The sequence below is a fragment of the Rhinopithecus bieti genome, unplaced genomic scaffold (genome assembly GCF_001698545.2).
Source record: "Rhinopithecus bieti isolate Rb0 unplaced genomic scaffold, ASM169854v2 scaffold_21412, whole genome shotgun sequence".
Taxonomy (NCBI): domain Eukaryota; kingdom Metazoa; phylum Chordata; class Mammalia; order Primates; family Cercopithecidae; genus Rhinopithecus; species Rhinopithecus bieti.
This window is the reverse complement of record NW_016811643.1, coordinates 1581919-1602788: the sequence shown is the minus strand read 5'-3', so window position 1 is coordinate 1602788 and position 20870 is coordinate 1581919. Positions and strand designations below refer to the sequence as shown.

General features: G+C 47.4%; 1 protein-coding gene across 2 annotated transcripts in view; it reads right to left on the bottom strand.

Moving 5' to 3' along the window:
• CLPB (ClpB family mitochondrial disaggregase) overlaps window positions 1–20870 on the bottom strand; it is a 148416-nt gene that overhangs the window by 13099 nt on the left and 114447 nt on the right. For both annotated transcript variants that reach the window (XM_017894472.1, XM_017894473.1), the window contains 3 exons: window positions 11413–11527; window positions 2993–3070; window positions 1687–1742 (listed from right to left, as the gene is read on the bottom strand). In XM_017894472.1, the coding sequence (XP_017749961.1) occupies window positions 1687–1742; window positions 2993–3070; window positions 11413–11527 (249 nt within the window). The remainder of the gene's footprint in view (window positions 1–1686; window positions 1743–2992; window positions 3071–11412; window positions 11528–20870) is intronic.

The following is a 20870-nucleotide window of genomic DNA, read 5'->3' as shown; positions in this document are numbered from 1 at the left end:
TCACCTTGAGGCAAGAGAGCTGAAACTTCAAGGGGTAAAGTTCACCTGCCTAGGGCCAGTAGAAAGTAGAAGCACTGGAACCTGAAGTAAAGAATGGTTGCTCCAGAGCTCTGTCCACCACAGTGCGCTGCCTCCGAGGGTGATGGTGCTACTTCCTTCTGAGTGAGGCATGCACGGAAGCATGCCAACGTCATCCTGCACTGGGGTAAATCTGTCTCCCATTCAGATGTGCCAACTAAAAAATTACTTGCATTATTAGTCTTTTAACAAGCCCCTTCTCCTTTCTACACCAGCAAGTCAGTACATACTCTCCTTCTACTTCCACTATGTATGAAGACATATGAAGACAGCTTGGATAAGGAGATTATATTTGTAATTAAATATTAACCTTTCTGACAGTATTAAAATTAAACCACTCAGAATTCTTCATCCCTAATCAGGTGGTTCCTGCCCGTAACTGCATCTTCCCTAATAGTCCTGCTAGTTTATGGCCCTTTCCAGAGTGCTAATTGTTTCAATCGCTGCCAACCTGATGAATTGACTTAAAAATGCTATTTCAGTTGGAGCGCATTAGCATGCTACGCGCTGCTTCTTGCTTGCCTGCTTGTCAAGTGGGTCTGCTCCAGGTTTGGTGGAGGCAGAGCACAGCTACTGGCAGAGCTGGGGGTTTAAGAGCCTTCAGCCATTTATGAAGCAGAAGGGGGCTCAGGAGGACATAATCTGAACTACCTTGTTTCTGTGGCTACCAGTGGGGCAGGTAGGCCAGAAAGAGAACAGGAGTCCAAGACTCTGCTGCTGGGGCCACTTGGCTGGCAGAGGCCTAAGCAACTCCTCATTGCCTTGGCCAGGGAGGCTTTCCTTAGAAAGGCAAGAGCAAGAGCATCTAGGGTCTCGGGCGACCTCCTGCCCTGGATGCTGGGAAGGCTGGTAGAAGAATGTTTGGCTTTCAGTGAAATGTTTTTGCACTCTCTCCGAGGATTGCTGTCTCTGCACAAAAGCATTTCCTGCCTCCCTAAAAAGTTAAACTGAGCAGGCCTTGGAAAGCCTGAGTGTGAACAAACAGGGGATGGGGATGGCCCTCTTCTGTGGAGAATCCAGGGCTCTGAGCCACAGAGGAAGGGGGACTATAAGCACCCCAGGCTCAAGACATAAGAAACCATGTTTAAAAGCTCATGCAGGATAGTGAGAGGCAACAAGGCATCCTCTTATTCCTATTTGTTTTCTCCTACAGCCCCCAAGACTCCCATTAGCACAGCCATGACTGCACTGAACAGTAATGGTGTCTTTCTAAAGCTGTTTGCCTCTCCAACCTGAGCTCTTTGGAGCAGGGGGAGTATCTTAATAAATGATGTATTAGCAGCATCTAGTTCAACACCTGGCATGGCATAGATGCCTGAAAATGTTGTATGGCGGATCTCACTTTGTTTCCTCAAGAGTCAGGCAGGGCAAGGATTATTATTCCTATTTTACAGATGAAGAAACTGAGACATAAAGAGGTGGGATAACTTGCCCAAATCTCTGGAGCAACTGGTGGCCAAGTTGGGGCCAGAGCTGAGGTCTGCTTCCTGGGTCAGGGCCCATCTTTTTGATTGCCTATTGTTGAATTCAGAGGGTCAGATTTTTTGGGATAGCAGGAGTGGTGAGGTCTCCACGATCTGTAGATCAGACCTAGGTCCCAGTCCTTACCTTTTTAGCATCTTTGTGCATGTATTTGGCTGTCTGCTTGGCCAGCTCTGTTTTTCCTAGTAAGAAAGGAGAGGTGTTGGGTTACAACCAGGTGACTAACCGCTGGAATGAAAGAATACTAGAAATGCATGGATACTAGAAAGATTATATTCTATGGATGAGAATGTTGAGGCACAGAAAGGATCAATGACTCTCCCACAGTCACCTGGGGAGTTAATGGTGAAGCTGGGACCAAAATCAAAGTCTGTACTGCATCTTAATTTTTCTGGGACGGGGACTGAGGCCTTTTCTCTGTAGCACCATCCTAAGAGTGACAGGCTGACTTTATAATCCAGAACCAACTTGCTTTTTAAAGCCTAGTACAAACCTCACCTCTCCTAGGAGTACCCGGGCCTCCTGGCTCACTGCCCTGCATCCCTCTCAATACCCACAGTCCTGCCATTTAGCCAGGCTCTGGAACCACATGCCAGATAGAAGGTGGGAGGGGCTGAAGAGTACCTCTCATTGTGGCTTCACGGTCCTTCTTTGTAACACAGAGAAGGAACGATAGTACTGAAGCGGGGGCTCTGAAGGGCCACTTGGTGGATGGTAACCTTTGGAGATCCCTGACTAGTATAAAAGTCAAGTTCTGGAGCATCATGGTCAGGTGGTGGTATCCTTTTGGGGGCCTACATCTGAGGGAGAGGCCCATGAAGATGTTGGGGGGGGAAGAGAAGGAAACTAAACCATGAAATTTCCCATCAGGACCATTGTGGGAGGTGGTAGTGAAGGAATGGGGGGGTTCTGTCAGGGCAGAGAATGAGGGGGTGAGAATGCCTCAGATAATCCAGCCCAACTGGCTAGAAAAATACTCAACCCATCTTACTGCAACTAATTTTGCTATGCATCTGGCACCGCAGTGGTCATTAGGGGCCTTCTTTAGCATTTACAGCTAGGCTGCACTGAACATGGTTGGTGTGCTGGGCAGAGGAGGTGGTTCAACTATTCCCGAAGGGGAGGCTCTGCGGATGCAGAGTGGCTGGACCAGGGTTAATGGGCCCTGAAGGGCCTGGTCCTCCAGATGAATCAGTCTTACCACCACAACTTCCAGAGGGAGGGGCATAATTCCAACTCTTCATAACATGACAGATGGTAACAGAGTCCTCTTTCTTGGTGGCTCTGTAATCTGGAGGCTGTTGTTTTCAGAGATGGAAATTGACCTAGAGGTGGACCTGCTGACCCTGGCCCGCAGCAGCTGGGGCTGTCAGGCTTGGGCCAGGCACTACCCTAGCTCTCCGTCCCCACTAGATGATCTGCTCCCAATTACCTATTCCAGATGATCCCAAGAAGAGGAAGACCAGAGGGTGTTCTTCATCGTACCAGCCATTCTCCTTCCTCCGGATCGCTATGGTCAAACACACAAGACGGGGGACGGAGAGGGAGGCAGATAAATCAATGACACAAAAGGCAGGATAATTATCACTAAGTATACAATATGTTTTACTGCTCTGCGCCCACTCAAAGTCCTCACTACCATTAGTGCTGCCTAATCTGATTAGCTGGCGAGGCCCCTAGAGATACCTAATCAGGTTAGCATGGATTTGGAAACCTGCCCAGAGCAGATTTCGGATAAAGTTTTCCAGGATGAGCACTCAGTGTTGCTAGGGAAACTGAAAGGCGGGTGGATGGTGAATGGAGGTGAAGGGGGTGGGGGACTGGTGAAGGAGAATTTGAGAGGAACTTCAGCTCTCACTGGTTACTTATCTACTCATCGCTAGTGGGACTATGGGCTGCCTCCTATGCAAATGCAAGAGGCAGAAGCCCATGGCAGGCCCTTGGGGATGTGGGATGTGAGCCCTGGACCCTTTCCTATCTGGGGAAACTAAGGTCTGGTCCACTGTCTGGGTCAGAAAGTGGAAACACAGCCAAATGCATTTTCTGGAAGCCAATCAAAGGCAATGTGGAGCTCGGGGCATGGAAGGGAATAAGCCACCTGGTTACCAGAGATGCTAACCATAGCCTCCAGTGGCGGAGCAAGTGGGGAGCATGGGGAGTGGGACAGATAGATACCAGGTTCCTTGGAGGCTCAACTCTGCTAGAGTAAGACCTGACCTCCTCTTCAAGAGGGAGTATGTAATCAAGGGCTATGCATTCAATCTGAGAAAACTAAGCACTTAATTGTGGAGTAGGAGAATCAGGCTCAGAAACATTGCTCAGGTATACAAGTGGAGGTGGAGTGAGGCAGAACTGCAAGAAGAATCATGCACTGAACATGCTCTATGCTAAGCACAATGTGAAAATTCACCAATAATGTATCTATTCAAGACCCACACAAATACCCGGAGAGGAAAGCAGTATTCTCAACTCCATTATACTGAACACGAAGCCGAGGCAACAGATAGAGACTTGTCCAAGTCACACAACTAGTAGATGGCAGAGTTGCTTCTCTCTCTAAACCTGTCTTCTTCTTCTTCTTTCTTTTTAAAGTAACATATGGCTGCTCAAAAAAGTATGAATTTTGGTTGCATTAATGGAAACATGGCAGTCAGGAGCAGGAAAGAGACAGAGCACTGTGTAACGTCAAGGTCAGTCTGCAAATGGAACAGCATGTCTGATCTGGTTCCCAGGGTGTCAAGGGAAAATTAGCCAAGGAATAGATGTCAGAGAACAAGGCCTGGAACACTAGTGAATCGAGAAAGATTTGACAGTGTTTGGGATGTGTCTGCCAGTCTTGAGTTGCCAAGATCCTAACTACTATACTGTGTGGCTGGGTTTCAAAGAAGTGACTGCAGAGGTCTGGGAAGGTTCCCTGGAAGAGGCAGGACTGGTGACGGATCATGGAGGATGGGCAGGATTTGAAGAGGTGGCCAGTACGTCAGAGGTGGAGAGACAGGAATGATCATGAGGAGTGTTGGGGTGGAATCAGACTGTGAAGATCTGGAATACTATTTTAGGAGTTCCACCTCAAGCCAGTGGTCTTTCTCATCTCGATCTCTAATGTTCCTACCTAAAATACGACTTTCTCTCTACTTCAGGCCTCAGCAGAAACAGATGGAAGCCGTGCAAATTCACGGACATCAGACTAGCCACTTCTGCTTGCCCAGAAAATGCCCCCTGAGAATCTTGAAAGAGGCCTGAGAAAAAGCTCAGTACAACCTCTCTCCTGGGTAAGAATCCAACTAACTGGCCCAGGATCTCTGGAAAGGTTGGCTATAAGGGGAACCCACAGACCTCATAGGTACCTGAATGCTGGGGATGAAGAGAGAAAAGTGCAGGCTTGGCTAAGCGGGGAGTCCCAGTCCCTGGTATCCTACAGAAACAGGGAGTTGAGAGTGTGGGTATCTGAGGAAGTGTAGATATTAAAATGGCAAAGGCTAGACTTGTGAATACTATGTATGGACATGTGTGTATGTGTGTTAGGGCAGGGATGAGAGCGGTCACCTGAAAGGAGCCACATTCTTCTAAAAGTTGACTAAATTAAGAGTCTAGGTTGGAAACAAGTTGAGTATGAACTCAGTTCAAGCTTCATGGGGTATGTGGGGAAGCAGATATACCCAGGCATCCCCCTACGTGGGTTCCCCAGGGTATCATGTACCTGGGGTTCTGATCGTGCCTTTTCTTTTAAGGTAGCATCCCAGCCTGCAGAGAGCTGCACACTGCTGGGCTGTGCAGTACAAAAACACCATGGAGAATGAGGAATTGAATTATGCCGGGGGCCACCATTCCCCCCTTCTTTTCTAAGAATGCACCTGGGAGAGAGCTCTTTATAATGCTACGCAGACTTCACTGCACAGCTGTCCCTGGTCAATTCTGCCCGACCTAGGGCATAAGTCTGGGGTGGGCTTCATGTGCGTCCCCTGTGAAGCAGGCAAAATGCCAACTATTAAACAATTACAACTCTGGATATTTCTAATAATATCTGAAGAGAAAAACAGCCAAGCAGATGCGGTCCGACAGAATGAAAAATGGTGGTGGCTAGGAAGGACTGGAGAAGGCGGGCCCCAGTGTGTGTGGTTGGCAGGGTGGCTGAGAACCAAGGCTATGGGCCTTGAGGATCCCGTCAGGCCAGAATAAAGGCTGGGACAGAGACCTGGATGGGCCCATGTGGGATGTGGCCATAGGTGTTGTTGCTCAAATCGTGGCCAGCAAACGTATTTACAACCGACTCTGTAACACTTCATTGTCTATAAAGAACTTCTGTAGACATAATTTCATTTCAGCCTTGTGAGGTAAGCAGAGCAGGGGACTTGATTTCCATTTTATAGGTGAGGAAACACGCACACAGAAGAAGTTAGGTAACCTGCTTAAGTTTACAGGGGGAAGAAACAAAGACCCTGGGCTTTACCCTCAGCTCTGGCTGAGCGTGAGCCTGCGTTTTACTACGGGAGCTTGGAGAAAGGTCAGCTCTCCTCCTCTGGCTCTCTGCTGCCACGGTACCTCCTCGTACCCTGACTCCCTGGAAAACGTTCTCTGTAGTCTTCTAATCTGGCCTGCTCAGCCATTCAGCACATGGCCTCAGGAGGCCCTGTCCCCCGACCCTCTCCTGGTCACTGCTCTTGGGCTAGAGATGGTGTCAAGGCCCTCTACACAGGCAGCCTGGATCCCTTGCCTGCCCAGTCCCATCGCCACGAGCTCCTGCTAGGCTGCTCTGCCTCCCAGCACATAGTACCAGTGCCCACCTGGCTTGTGTTCTGCTTTCTCCTGGCCATGCTTGTCACTACTGGACCATCTGAAAACTCACCTGAAACAGCCCTTTTTGATTCACCCCACCACACCGCATCTAGCCATTAACTTGCAGGCCTGTATTCTCTGGCATGCATTCATCTACAGGGTGGTATAGTGGAGAGGGCAGGAGTTACAGGATCCAGCATGGAGTCTCGCCTCTGTCACTTACCAGCTGACTGACTTTGAATAAAACATTTATTACTCTCGAGCCTCAGTTTCTTCCTCTATAAAATGGGAATAGTCACATATGCTGTGTCAGCCCCACATGCAGATCAAACAAGTTAATGGTGATGAAAGCAATTTGTAAGTGGCAAGGAGCAGGATACCAATAAGAGTAAAAATAATGGTAGTCACAGCAGCAGCAATGGCAGTTACCATTAGCTTTTGTATTTTACAGTAACTCTCCATCCTCCTAATAATCTGATAAGTAGGTGTTATCTCCATTTTACACAGGACACGGAGGCACAGAGACAGGCAGTGTAAGGTGTTTCATCTACCTGTGCCCTTGTATCTGGGGGAGAGGGTGTGCCCCCAATCTGACTGTATTCCATGGGAGCAGGTGCTGGGTGTCCTATTTTCTGAGGACTCTTGAGACTAGCCCAACACTGGTTTAATACTCGCTAACTAAATGAATTATTGGTCTTTCTCGAATTGCAAGTGGGAAAGAACAGGAACTTCAACTCTCATTTTACAGAGAAAAGGAGAAGAGTAAGGCCTAGACTTGAGTCTCTTAGTGCCCCAGGTGGCTACTACCATTCTTGGGTGAAGAAGGCTTCCACTTTCTTCTAAATCCCTCTCCAGGAAGCCTTATGCATTTGTTTAGCAAAAAAGTTCTGTACTTGGTGCAGGGGCACTCATAAAGGGGCCTCAAACAAGGTGTGTGCCATAGAGGTAAAGGCTGCTATGAAAACTGTGGGCTCCAAATGGGATGGGTGCACAGAGGGAAGTATGGGAAGAGCCATTTGTGCCGGCCTGACATTTATGCTTGAAGGGTGAGAGGGAGATTGCCAGCCAGTTGCAGGTATGATGGGACATTCCAGGAAGAAGGCCCCAGTGTGTGCAAAACCAAAAAGGCAAGAGCGGCCTCCTCCTTCCACCCCAGGCCTTTGTTTCTGTCCAGCTTAGGGTTCTAGGGCAGTCTGGGTGGGCTGACTCACCTTTCTTGATAGGTGCCAGGGATATAGTGTGGGAGGTTTTTTATAACCTAATCTGGAACAAGTTTGTCACATGTGTGGCATCTTCTAGGGGAACCAGTCCTTCAGAGGGACTCTCATGGTTGAGAGTCATAAAAATGTTTATCAGCAATTTCCTGACGACTGCTTGTAGGTTCGAGGAACATGGTAAGTACTGGACAGGTGCCTATTATTTCTTTGTGTTACAAACATTCCAATTACACTCTTTCAGTTGTTTTAAATATACAATAAAGGGCCTAGGTCTTGAATGTCTCAGCAGGCAACGTGGAAGGGCAGGGCAGTCCAGGCAACGAGAAAGCACAGCAAGTGACTTCAGAAGTAACATGATGTGGGGTGGAACTGCAAGTAGTTTTGTAAGTTAATCACTACAACTCCACAACCCAGGGATGACATGGATGTATTTCTCAGATGAGGATGCAAAGGGAGGGTCCAGAAAGGTACAAAGCTTGGGAAAATTACGTTTTTTGGGCTGGTCAAAGAGGGAAGTGAAGCATGAGATCTGGTGGTGTGCCCTGGCGGCCATACGCAATCCTTCTGTAACAAGAAATATGTGCCATACTCTGGCAGAGCCAAGCACGTGAGGTGGCAGAGCTTCCCCAGGGGAGTATGTGGCTTCAGAGGGTCAACTGGGACCAGGTGGACAGAAGCTGGGGACAGGTTCCTGGTCAGAAGGAGCTCTGAGAAAGCTGCCGGGTATGTGCAGGCTGACCTGTGCCCAGGAGAGGCTTCTTAGAGCAGGTCTGGGGAATGGCCTGCCCACTCCAGGGGTCAAAGGTCAAAGAGTATGGCTGTAATGAGCTATTCTATAGTTGTATTCCTAGTATGCTGTGGGCTACCAGAAAGCAGGTGCTGCAGCTTCTCTGTTTTACTTCAGGGCACATCCTAGAGCCCATGAGGGCCTGGGCTATGGGGCTATTCCCTAGAGATGGACAAGGGGCCAGACCAAATTCTTTAATTTGACAAGCTGCGCTAAGCATCTACTTTGAGCAGGGTGCTGTGTCAGGAATCGGGAGCACAAAAATGATTAAGTCATGTTATCTCCCCTCAAGGAGCCTGCAGTCAATTGCTCCTGAACTGAGTTAGGCTAAGTAAAAACCAGCCAGTGTGTGAGCAATAGGCTGGGGTGGGGTGGGGGAAGGGCCAGAAGGGAAGGATTGCAGGCAGAGAGGGTGGCAGACAAATGCAGGCAGGAAATCAAGAGTATGTGCAGGCAGGCAGAGGCAGGCTGTTGTGGCTGGTGCATGCAGCACAAAGCAGGGAGCAGCAGGAGCAGGCCTGCATGCCAGGTTAGGGCAGCAAGGAACATGCAAAGGTTTTAAACGGGAGTGGCACTGTTAGATATGTGTTTTGCAAAGATTACTCCAGCTGGTGAGGAGAACTGATTCTAGGCGAAGGAAGGGAGGCAGGGACACCAGTGAAGGAGCTGCCTGGTTCAGATGGGAGACTCGGACACCCTGAGTTAGGGCAGTGATATTAGGAAGAGAGTGGCAAGGCCAGGTGTTTGATTCTTCATGGGCTGTAAGGGGTGAGGGGAAGGGAGGGGCCAAGGAAGCATCTGAGTTTCTATTTAAGAGATCAGTGAATGGTGGTCTCTACACAGATCAGAACACAGGAAGATGGGCAGGCTGGGCAGGGGAGGTCTGGTTCTGAATGTGCTGAATAGAGAGCTGGTTGCTTTTCTGAGCAGCATGGTGGGGCATAGAGGTGCTGAGCTCCCAGGATGTCTGCCCAACAGGGCAGGCAGCCTCCCTTCCTCAGGATCGAGAGCAGCTCTGGATTCTGGAAGGAGAGCCTCACTATCAATGCCAAGGCTCTGGCTTGCAGGTTGTCCTGGTTTGGTTCCAGTGGCCCTAGACCAGAGAGGCCATGGGGGCCTGAGCTGTGGGGCTGACGCTTTATCTCCTCCATTTGTAAGGTGGTAACTGTGCACCAGCCTTGCTAGAGGCCCTGCAGCTGGGGATCACACTGATAAATTCACTGTATTACTTTGCACAAATCAATATCCCAGCACTTACCAGGGGTTGATGTGACCGAAATTGGTTTCAGCCAATTCGTGAGGGTAATAAATGGCCATTTATCAAATCAATTCATTCTGCGGCACTTCTCTGGCTGCCCATCCTCATGGTACCCATGGGGTGCCAGGCTCCATCCAGCCAGTCCCTACCACACATGTGACACTAGCTTGGAGAACTCAGGGAGGCCTGGCCTAGCCTCTAGATCTGCCTCCCTCTCCTGGACCTGCTTCAGTTTGAGGTCTTGAGGTGTTGGGTGCTGCCTGCCTACCATAAGTTCTGACCCAGAGAGTGCTTCATGCTTCAGCTGGACTAGCAGCTGCAACCACCAGGATGCCTTATTCCCTCATGCTTGGGTTTAGAAGCCTCTGGGAGCTGGTCACAAGGACTGAACATGGCTCTGAACATTATCATTGTGATCCCCAGCTGCAGGGCTTCTCAGCAAGGTGGATGCAGTAAGTTCCTTACAAATGGAGGTTAAAAAGCACCAACCCCACAATCCAGGCATACCACACGACCAGGTAGGGCCTTCCTGGGGCAGTGGTATTTTAAACTTCAGCTGAGTGTCAGAATCACCTGAAGAGCCTGTTAACATATAGATCCCAGAATTTTTTATTCCACAGGTGTGGAATCAGCCTGAGATCTGAGTTTTAACAGGTTCCGGCCGGGCGCGGTGGCTCCAGCCTGTAATCCCAGCACTTTGGGAGGCCGAGATGGGCGGATCATGAGGTCAGGAGATCGAGACCATCCTGGCTAACACAGTGAAACCCCGTCTCTACTAAAAAATACAAAAAACAAAAAAAAAACAAAAAAAAAACTAGCCGGGTGAGGTGGCGGGCGCCTGTAGTCCCAGCTACTCGGGAGGCTGAGGCAGGAGAATGGCGTAAACCCGGGAGGCAGAGCTTGCAGTGAACTGAGATCGGGCCACTGCACTCCAGCCTGGGCAACACAGCTAGACTCCATCTCAAAACAAATAAACAAACAAACAAACAGGTTCCCAGATGATAGTGATGCTGCTGGTCCAGAGACCATGCTTTGAGAACCACTGTGTTGGGGGATACACCTTTGTCTTGGCCTGGCCTGGGGTTCCTCTTCCCTTGCCTCATCTATCTGAAATCAAGCCCAAGGAGTGGTACTTCCGAGTTGGAGAACAAAGATGAGGCCACTGTGTTCAGCAGAACCTTAATTATCTGCTCGTGGGGTCTGCACAGGCTGGAGGGCCATTACATTAGGGGTTACACCAGAGGGCAGTCTGGCTCCCAAGGATCAAAGTATGGAAATAAGAGCTTCAGTGGTGGAGAAGACACTCAAAAGTTGTTCAGGATATTTTCTATAAATTTAGGCCAGCTGTTGACAAATTATCCGGAAGTGATAGAAGAGTTCCAGGTTGGCAGATGGGGACATAAGTTCTGGCTCAGCTGCTACATTGCTAGTGACAGACAAGCTCCTATCCTTCTCTGGGTCTCAATTCTCCCACTTGAAAAATGGGGTTGAGGGTAGCGGACCAGAGGATGGTCAGAGTTAAATTCTATGCATAGGAAAGCAGCCTCGAGCAAGTGATTTAGGTATTTTGATCTCAGCTTCCTCATCAGTAAAATGGGATTGAGCGGCACCAACCTCAGAGGCCTGCTATAAGGATTAAATGACACATGACACGCACAGAACTTATAACAATGTCTGGCATATAGACAGTACTCAACAAATGCTAACTTTTAATATTATTAACAGCGCCTATCCAGTTTGGTGATGACAGGATGTACACCTCACTGCAGCAGAGCATGAACCACTCTGTCTTTTCTGGCATCCCACATACTCACCAGCACCCACTGTGGCGATGGCGCTCTCCTGGCCAATGATGTGCTCCTTCAGCCGCTGTTCCAGGGGGAAGCGGCGCCGCTCCTCGGCCTCACGCTTCCGCTGCTTCTCCTGGTACTGTGCGGAGAGAGGACAAATGGTTGAGGGCTGCTGGAACCATAGCACCATAGCTTCATTCTATCCCCCAACTGGGGGAAAACCAGGTCTGGGTCTCCAGCAGTCCTGCTTCATAGCTTTGGTTCATGGTCGCTGGAGGCTGGTCCAGCCCTTTCTACTTTCCACTCAGGTGGCTGCCACTCAGGGCTCTCAGCTCACTCTGCTGGTAGACTAAGTACTGCTAGCAGATTACCCTGGCTCTGGAGTCTGACAGAAGACCTGGGTCCAATCCCAGCTTTATCACTGACAAGATGTGCTTATCACCTGGAGCAAGTTATTTCACCTCAGTTTTCTCATTAGTAAATTGAGGATTAAATATTAATATGACGATATATGTAACAGGCCTAGCATCACGCTTGGCATGGAATAAGTGCTTAATAACCTTTCTCTTTCCTCTTGAAAAACGTTTTGATGTTCAAAAGACAGCTATGAACACCCCCCATTTCAATGATGCTGTATTTCTATTAAACATAATTATTCAGCAATTGCTGCATGCCCAGCCTTGTACATGGCCATGATGAAAGGGTGGGGCAGGGGAAGAAGCAGGACTATGCCCTGTCCCCTGGGAGGTTCCAGTTGATGCTGAGGGTCTGTCATGTCTGGCCCTGAGCTTCATCCACTTCACAAAAGGCAGCAGGAGAAGCCTAAGCTTCGTTACCCGTGCAGAAGAGGAGACCCAGGCTTGCCCTCAGGCAGCTCAAAGTCAGGAGATGAGGCACAGCTTGCACAAAAATACTTCGCAACCATCTTCCTCAAGGGTGCAAAGCATGAATCTCCAGCACTGTATCTTTCACTAAAAAACACACAAACCTACTTGAAAACAAGTTTGGTGAATGTCTGTAAGTCTGTCCCCTAAATCAATTATGAGCTCCCCAAGGACAGGCCCTATGTTTGACTCACTGCTATTTCTAGCATGTGTCCTGGCAATAGTGGGGCATCTGGTGAGTGTTTGCAAAAATGACAGATACAAAGAGGAGAGAATTAACAGCTAGATGGAGTGGTGCAGGAGTAGAGAAAGGAAGGACACATACGTGTGGAACATCTGTTGGGGGGCTTTCTGGGGAACAGGAGGCTTGAAGAAGCTGGAGGAGGACTGGGCCAGGAGGGAGCCGTGAGACTGTCTGGAGAACAGGCAGGGATGAGTGAGGGCAGGGTCCTGATGGTAGAGTATTTGTGGAGGTTGGGAGCTGGAGGGGAAGGAAGCAGATCTTGAACCGGAAAGGAATGACCAGGTCTTTAGGAGGCTCCTTTTCCCCAAGCCTGTAACACTAACACCTTTCTGGAAAGACAGCTGTCAAAGTCAGGCCCTGTCACAAAAGTTGTGGTTGCAGATTGCTTCTGCAGGCAGAGAGGATAAAAAATACCTACTGCTTGGGCAGTGTTTTCCTGTTACAGTAGTGACCTTGACAGAAGTTAAAAAAAATAAATAGCAAACAATCCAATTTTGGCTGTTGCTATCAGTCTATACTGAAAGCTCCCATCAGTCCTGGGGTTTCATACGGAGCAATAATTCGGCGCCAATCCCAGCGGAGTGACAGTTGCCGGCTGGAATCCAGAGTGTCACTGTGCAGCTCCCTCAGGCGCCACATACATCACTTGGCTCTGCCGACTGCAGCCATAGATCTGCTTTTTCCTCCTCCCTGCCCACCCAGCCCCACTCAGCACTTAGGTCCACTGGGCTGGAGGCTCTGATGGTGAGATGCATACATACTAGCTGGGACAGTGCTGACTTGCAGTCGGGCAGACCATGGAAGGAGCCTAAAGGGACAGAAGCTGGCTTGCAAGGGTTTGTTGGGTCAGTTTCCTCACTTCCCTTCAGTGATGAGTCTCAGAGTATGCCTGCCTCTGGACCTTCGCTGACACTATTATTACCCCACTACAAAGGTCTTCTCCCTTCCCACCAACCTCCAATGTGGTACTGTCTAGGGAGTCTTTTGTAAGGCTTTGTACCTACCCCAGGCCCTGGGACCTCTGGTGCACTTAAATAACTTCCTGTTTGTCTCTCCTTCCTGGATCATGAGGTCACTGGTTACAAGACCATGTTTATTCATCTCTATAGTTCCAACGCCTAGCAAAGGGCCTGGCTCACAGCAGGCGTCAATTTGTGTTGCTAACTGAATAAAGGTGACTACCCTTTGTGGAATGGCTGCTGTATGCCAGGCACTGTACTCAGCACCTCACACACAGCATCTGCTTTAATTATTTCAGCTGTCTCCATCTGAGGTTTGGCTCTTCTTTTGGCTCACAGTGAGGCAAGTTGTGCAGAAAAGCACGCTTTGCTCCAGACAGACCTGAGTTCACCGCTCAACTTCATCTACTTCCTAGCTAGCTGACCTTGAGGAAGTTAAGCTCTCAGAATCTTAGTTTTCCTCATTAAAACACAGGATAGTATTGATAGTTTTAGCTTGTAGGATCCTTGTGGAATGCCACAAGGTGAGGATTAAATGAGATAATGCATTAATATATAAGTTCTTAGCAGAGTCTCTGGCATATAGCATTAAGAGGTAGTCTGAGTGACCAAAATGGCTACCTTCTACCAAACCCTTATTAAGCCTTTCATAAATGTGACTCCTCTTCTCCTTCACTGCATTTTGATAATCTAGTGACTTTTTTGTTTTTGGCACTGCAATCCTTTAACTAATTTAATTGTAGGTGGAATTCCACAGATGAAAGGAAGAGTTACTCTGGCTCAAGCAGAAGCCAGGAGCCAAGTCCACTTGGTTGCTACCACTGCCCCAGAGGCGGCTCTCAAGACTCCATCTCTAGGAGCCCTAGGTCTGCAGTGTGCAGTCTCAACACTCACCCGGCTCTAGAGGTGCCTCCACTGACTGAGGCAGCTCATCTTTGCTGTCAGCTTTCCTTATATGATAGAGAATTCCACCTCTGGGTACTTTCCACCCATTGGTCTGTGGGGCCTCACAGAACGTATCTTTTCCCTTTGCCATAGGCAAAGTCTAACATAACTTTTCTTTCCACTTTGTTGATTTGGGTATGACCAGTGTGGCCTCCCTAAGTCTTCTCTGGGGAAACACTTCTACTTCCTGTAACTCTTCTTCAGTGTCATGGTTTTAGGTTGTTTGGTATTCCTGTTTATTTCTTGGGCAAAGGAAAGGACTCTTGACTTCTATGGAGGTGACAGGTGGGGTGGGGAAAGTTATACCGTGAACTGGTTAGTTTTCCAGGAGGTTTCTAGATGGTCTTGGGAAAGATTCAAACCATGGCCTAAATCTCAGCACATTCTGATTCTCCCCAGCCTGGAGTCCCAAATATCTATGCCAATTCAGAAAAACCTCAGAAAATGGATCAGACTTCTTGATAAAAATGTAAAGGACACTGAGATTAAGCCAGGCAGGCAGAAGATTACTGCTTCATGTTCTTTTACCAATGCTTAACATAGAGTTTGTGCTAAAAAACATATGAAATGACTGACTTTTCATATATATATATAGAGAGAGACAGAGTCTCACTCTGTCGCCAAGGCTGGAGTACAGTGGCACTGTGTTGGCTCACTGCAACCTCCGTCTCCCGGGTTCAAGCAATTCTCCTGCCTCAGCCTCCCAAGTAGCTGGGATTACAGGCGCCTGCCACCACGTCCAGCTAGTTTTTATATTTTTAGTAGAGATTGGGTTTCCCCATGTTGGCCAGGCTGGTCTTGAACTCCTGACCTCAGGTGATCCACCCGTCTTGGCCTCCCAAAGTGCTGGGATTACAGGTGTGAGCCACCACACCCAGCAATGATTGACTTTTAAAGACCTGAGCCATGTGCCCAGCCTTATGAAAGGTTAGCCAGTGGAGTAAACTAGAGAAGGAAAAATATTTGGTATGTATATATTCTATTTGAAGGAGAGGAGAAAGAAGGATGGGAGGAGCTTGGTAAGGGCTCTATAAATACAGGCTACTATTGTTCCTGTCTTTGGGGAGATGGGGAGGAAGGCTACAAAACCGAGTTCAAGGCTCTGCTCTGATAGGGACCCACTAGAGGAGAAGAGAAGGCAGGAATTCAGCCTGCAGAAGCGGAGGGCACTGAGCTGAGAGAGGTACTGTAAAGGAGCCACCCAGGAGAGCAGGAGTGGGAGACTGAGCATCTTCTTAATAAAAGCCACACACAATTAGCTTCAGAAGCCCTCACCTGGAGCCATCAGCGACCAGCTTCCCATGCTGCATCTTGGCTGGATAATCGCAGTCACTGGTTTCCATCAGTCTTGATTTAATATGGCACCCCTCCTGGCTGTGAGTGCATTTACAGGAAAGGGCTGGGAGACCGAGGCGAAGCCTAGCTGGGCTCGCTCTGTTTAGAGGTAGGTGGCTGCGCTGAGTGGCTCTGCGGGGGAGGGTTACAGAAAGGATATGGCAGGCGTCCCAACTGTTGGGCATCCCTCAGGGCAGAGGTGTGACGGTGAACCTGGCAGTGTGTTCACTGAGGGGGCAGCTGTGGTAGGGGTGGGGGTAGGCAGAACAAAACCCTGGGCAAGAATGGGAAGGTAGGTATGGAGGGGGAAGAGAAGAGAGGCCAAGCTGCAGTTTGTCTCTCAAGGGGAGGTCAGGTCTATACAGTCCACCTGCTACTCATAAACAAACTCAGGTATGCTCCATGCTCCTGAGTCCCTGACTCAGATGGTAACTCACATCATAGTCGGGGCTTCTACCATGCCCTGAAATGGTATGACATAGAGGCCTGGGAAGGGAGGTCAACAAAGGGAATGAGGGGATAACAGATGAGATGGTCGGGGCAGGGATGATGATGGAGAAAGCCTGGAGGAGGGGAATGAGAAAAGAGGAGCCCAGGAGTGCCAGCAAAGAAGTCTAGGGGATGCAGAGCACATGGGAACACAAGACTGGGAGATGAGAGAGGCACCCAAGGAATTTGAAAGTCTCTTAAACAAGTCCACAAAGTACACATCCCTGTAGAGGAAGGCTGAACACAAAGCAAGTGTCAGCCCCGTCACACTTGGTAATCACTAGGTCGGCATCCCAGATTCCATTCTCCTCTCTTCCAGTCCATCCTCCTTTTGCTGCTAAAGCCAATATTTTAAACATGTAAATCTGATCATGTCGCTCCTCTGCAAATAGCTAGGTGGATCAGAGACAAGACTGATGAGAGAAGGTTACGAAGGGCGAAGAGTGGCTAAAGTGAGAAAATGAGTTTGTGCTCATCTCAGGTGGAACTCCTGACCTCAGGTGATCCACCCGTCTTGGCCTCCCAAAGTGTTGGGATTACAGGCGTGAGCCACCATGCCCAGCAATGATTGACTTTTAAAGACATGAGCTATGTGCCCAGCCTTGTGAAAGGCTAGCCAGTGGAGTAAACTAGAGAAGAAAAATACTTGATATGTATATATTCTATTTGAAGGAGAGGAGAAAGAAGGATGGGAGGAGCTTGGTAAGGGCTCTACAAGTACAGGCTACTACAGGCATCATATCAAAGGGATGTGATGTTGATTTATCTCATAACTGGTAGTCTTAACTTCAATCACTAGGTTAAGGTGGCGGCTGCCAGGTTTCTTCACTGTTATTTTTCCCTTTGTAATTAAAAAGTATCTTGTGGGGAGAGACTTCGACACTGTGTAAATATCCTGTTACTCCTCAAACTTCAACTCATTAATTTTAGCATTCACTGATTTGGGACTGGCTGTTTTAATCCTCATAGCCCTATTAAGTTGATAGTATCATCATCCCCATTATACAGAGATGAAGTAAATTCAAGCAAGGTTTCACTGGCAGCAAGTGTAGAGACAGAACACTAACCCTTGCAGTCTGATTCCAAAGCCTGCACCATCCACCTGGAGATAAGGAAAGACTTGCCTTCAGGGAGTTCAATCTGTTTAGGAAGATGAGACTTAAAACAGAAATTTTCTATCTGTTAGAAGTATTAATGCTTCTAGTAAAGGGCAACTTGATACATTTATTGAAAATAAACCCCACAGGGTGTTCTTGCCAGAAATGCATAATCTTGAGTTTAATCACAATGAAACAGCAGATAAACCCAAATTGAGGGACATTCTACAAAATAACAAACCTGCACTTGTTAAAATGTCAAGGTCAGCCGGGCGCAGTGGCTCACACCAGCAATCCCAGCACTTTGGGAAACCGAGGTGGGCAGATCACGAGGTCAAGAGATCAAGACCATTCTGGCCAACACAGTGAAACCTCGTCTTAACTAAAAATACAAAAATTAGCTAGGCGTGGTAGTGGGCGCCTGTAGTCCCAGCTACTCTGGAGGCTGAGGCGGGAGAATTTCTTGAACCCAGGAGGAGGACGTCACAGTGAACTGAGATCACACCACTGCATTCCAGCTTGGTGACAGGGCGAGACTCCATCTCAAAAAAAAAAAAAAAAAAAAAAGTCAAGGTCATAAAAGTCAAGGAAAGACTGAGGAACCATTCCAGATTATTATGTTTTATTTTTCCTTTTGATTTCCACATCATAACGTTTGGATCATTCCAGATTAAAGAAGGTTAAAGAGACATGACAACCGAATGCAACTTGGATTTTGAAACCGTCTTTTCTTGTAAAGAGAATTATTAGGACAACTTGTGAGATCGGAATAACATCTGTAGATTAGTATTAATCAATATTAATGCCCTGATTTTGATGATTATACTGAGGTTCTATAAGAAAATGTCCTCGTTTTTTTGGGAGATGCATACAAATATTTAGGGGTAAAGGGACATCATGTGTAAACTTAAATCATTCAGAAAAAAATTATACATATATCCTTATATGTATTAGTTATGTACATAAAAATAAAGCAAGTATGATAAGATGTTAACAGTTGGGAATCTAAGTGAAGGATTTATAGGAATTAATTGTACTATCTCTAAAATTATGCAAAATAAAAGTTAAAAATATCAGGATAATGCCTACCCTTGGGGGATGAGTCAGGAAGGGAGTCTGAGGCAGGCTTTTGGGGTACTTCTAACAGTCTGTTTCTCGATAAGGTATGTCTTGTTTGTGAAAATACAGTGAGCTGTACATTCCTGATATGTGTATCTTATACAAGTATATTTCAATAAAAAGCTTTTAAAAGTTAAAAAGAAGGCCAGGCATGGTGGCTCATGCCTATAATCCCAGCACTTTGGGAGGCCAAGGCGGGGAGATCACTTGAGGCCAAGAGTTTGAGACCAGCCTGGCCAACATGGTGAAACCTCGTCTCTACTAAAATACAAAATTAGCCGGTTGTGGTGTGGCCCCCTATAATCCCAGCCTACTGGGGAGGCTGAGGCAGGGGAATCGCTTGAACCTGGAAGGTAGAGGTTGCAGTGAGCTGAGACCGTGCCACTGCACTCGAGCCTGGGCGACACAGCAGGACTCCGTCTCAAAAAAGAAAAAAATAAAAATAAATAAAAGTTAAAAAAAAGAGAAAGAGAAAGTTGGTCCCTAAAAAGCACTGAGCACTGTCTGGCCCATACCACAGTAAGCCACAGGGCCAAGTACAGAGCCAGGCACATGGCAAGCTGGCACCTGTAATGAGAGGCAAAGCACAGAATGGGTTGAGCAAGGCTGAGGGGAGGAAGAACATAACCCTCCTACCCTCTTGTGTGCTCCTCCTCTCCCCTCCTGCAGGGCTGCACTCAGCTCTGAGAGGAGCACCCAGGCTCTCAGCCTGGAATGCGGGCCCAGGGGAGCATCACATCCCCAGCTGCCCCTGAAGCAAATGAAAAAATATAGAGATAGGAAATGTGCTTGTGATGCTGTCACTGGGATATGCAAATAAAATATATAGGATAGGACTATCTGCCTAATATTCCTGCCAATGCATTCTTTGGGTGTGATTAAAATGAGTAATAAATTCCTCGTGAGTCTCAGTGCAGTGAGGATTGGGAGTGGAGATGCAGGCTGGCACAAGCACGTTCCCCTCAGCTGAATATTCATCATGGCATAGCTCCACATATTTTTGTTTTATCTGCTATCATGTCAACAGAGATGTATTTCTACCTCTCCTTCGTCTCTTAGTTAAGACATGAAAATGGTCCTGGCCTTAAGTATTAAACTCTCCATCTATGAAAATCCTTCAAAGTGAGATTACAGGCTACCTCCTCTTTGAAGCTTGCCCTGCTCTCTCTGCCAGGAGGTGATCCACGCTTTCTTGGAAACTCTACCAACTCTGCGAACCCTCCTAAGACAAATCAGTCTGCAGGTATCAGAGCTAAGAGTGCCTGCCTCTCCCCCAGCCAGATGGCAAACTCAGGGATGGGGCTGGGCCTCATCACCTCTGGATATTCTCAGGGGGGTCTAAGGAGGCTTCGGCGCAGAGAATGCTGAAAGAACTGAGGAAGCCAACAGTGAGGCACACATCATTCAGACCACTTAAGGTGACAGTGATTCTAGGGTAAATGACACATTTTAAAGGGCAGAATTAAATAAAAAATTAGGCTTATGGATAATTTTAAATGGAAAAATCACCGATAATATTAAGTGAATAAAAAGCAAATTCCAAATATAGAATAGGATCGTAACTCCTTCGGGCCAAGTAGGAAACAAAAGTGTCTGATAATCAAGGACATAATATAGGAGGGAATGGGGGGCCCTGTGGCTGGACAGTGCACACTCCCAATCTCCAAGGCATTACAATCACATTTTTGGAAAACTCTGGGTGGCTATATAAAATGTGGCTGCCAGTTTGAGAACTCCTGGTATATATGGTGGACTGTCAACCACATTTTTTTTTAAAAAGGCCATCTATATAACTATACATAGATATGATCCAGAGAAGGCTAATACCATATCATAAGAGGAAACCTATTGTTCAATTCCTAATAGTCACTTATAACAACTTGGTTTTCTGTAAATCATCTGCTTGCTTTCCTGCGGCTTCAGTTTTCCCATCTGTGAAACAGGGGTAACAAGAACTACTTCACAGATTTGCTAAGGGATTAGAAAAAATATATGTTTGAGCACCTGGCACAGTACCTAGATGCATTTGATAAAAACAGTATCTATTATTGTTATAATTAATTAAAAATATTAATAGTGATTATGTCTTGGTAGGAGGGCTACAGTCTTTGAATTAAATTCAGCTCAGTTGTCATCTCTTCCAGGAGGTCTTCCTTGATAAGTTATACCACTGATGACTCAGTGGTGTTATGGTTTACTTGCCTGTCTCCCTATCAGACTGTAGCTCCTTCAGTGTTTTACTCACTGTAGCTCCTTGAGTGTTTTACTCATCAGTCTTCTTCCCATCTAGCCCAGAGTCTGGCACATAGATGTCATTCATAAATATGTACTATATTATTTCTCTTTATTTTACTTTTCTGTATCTCTAAAACTTCTATAATGGACATATGACTTTAACACAAGTTTTCTA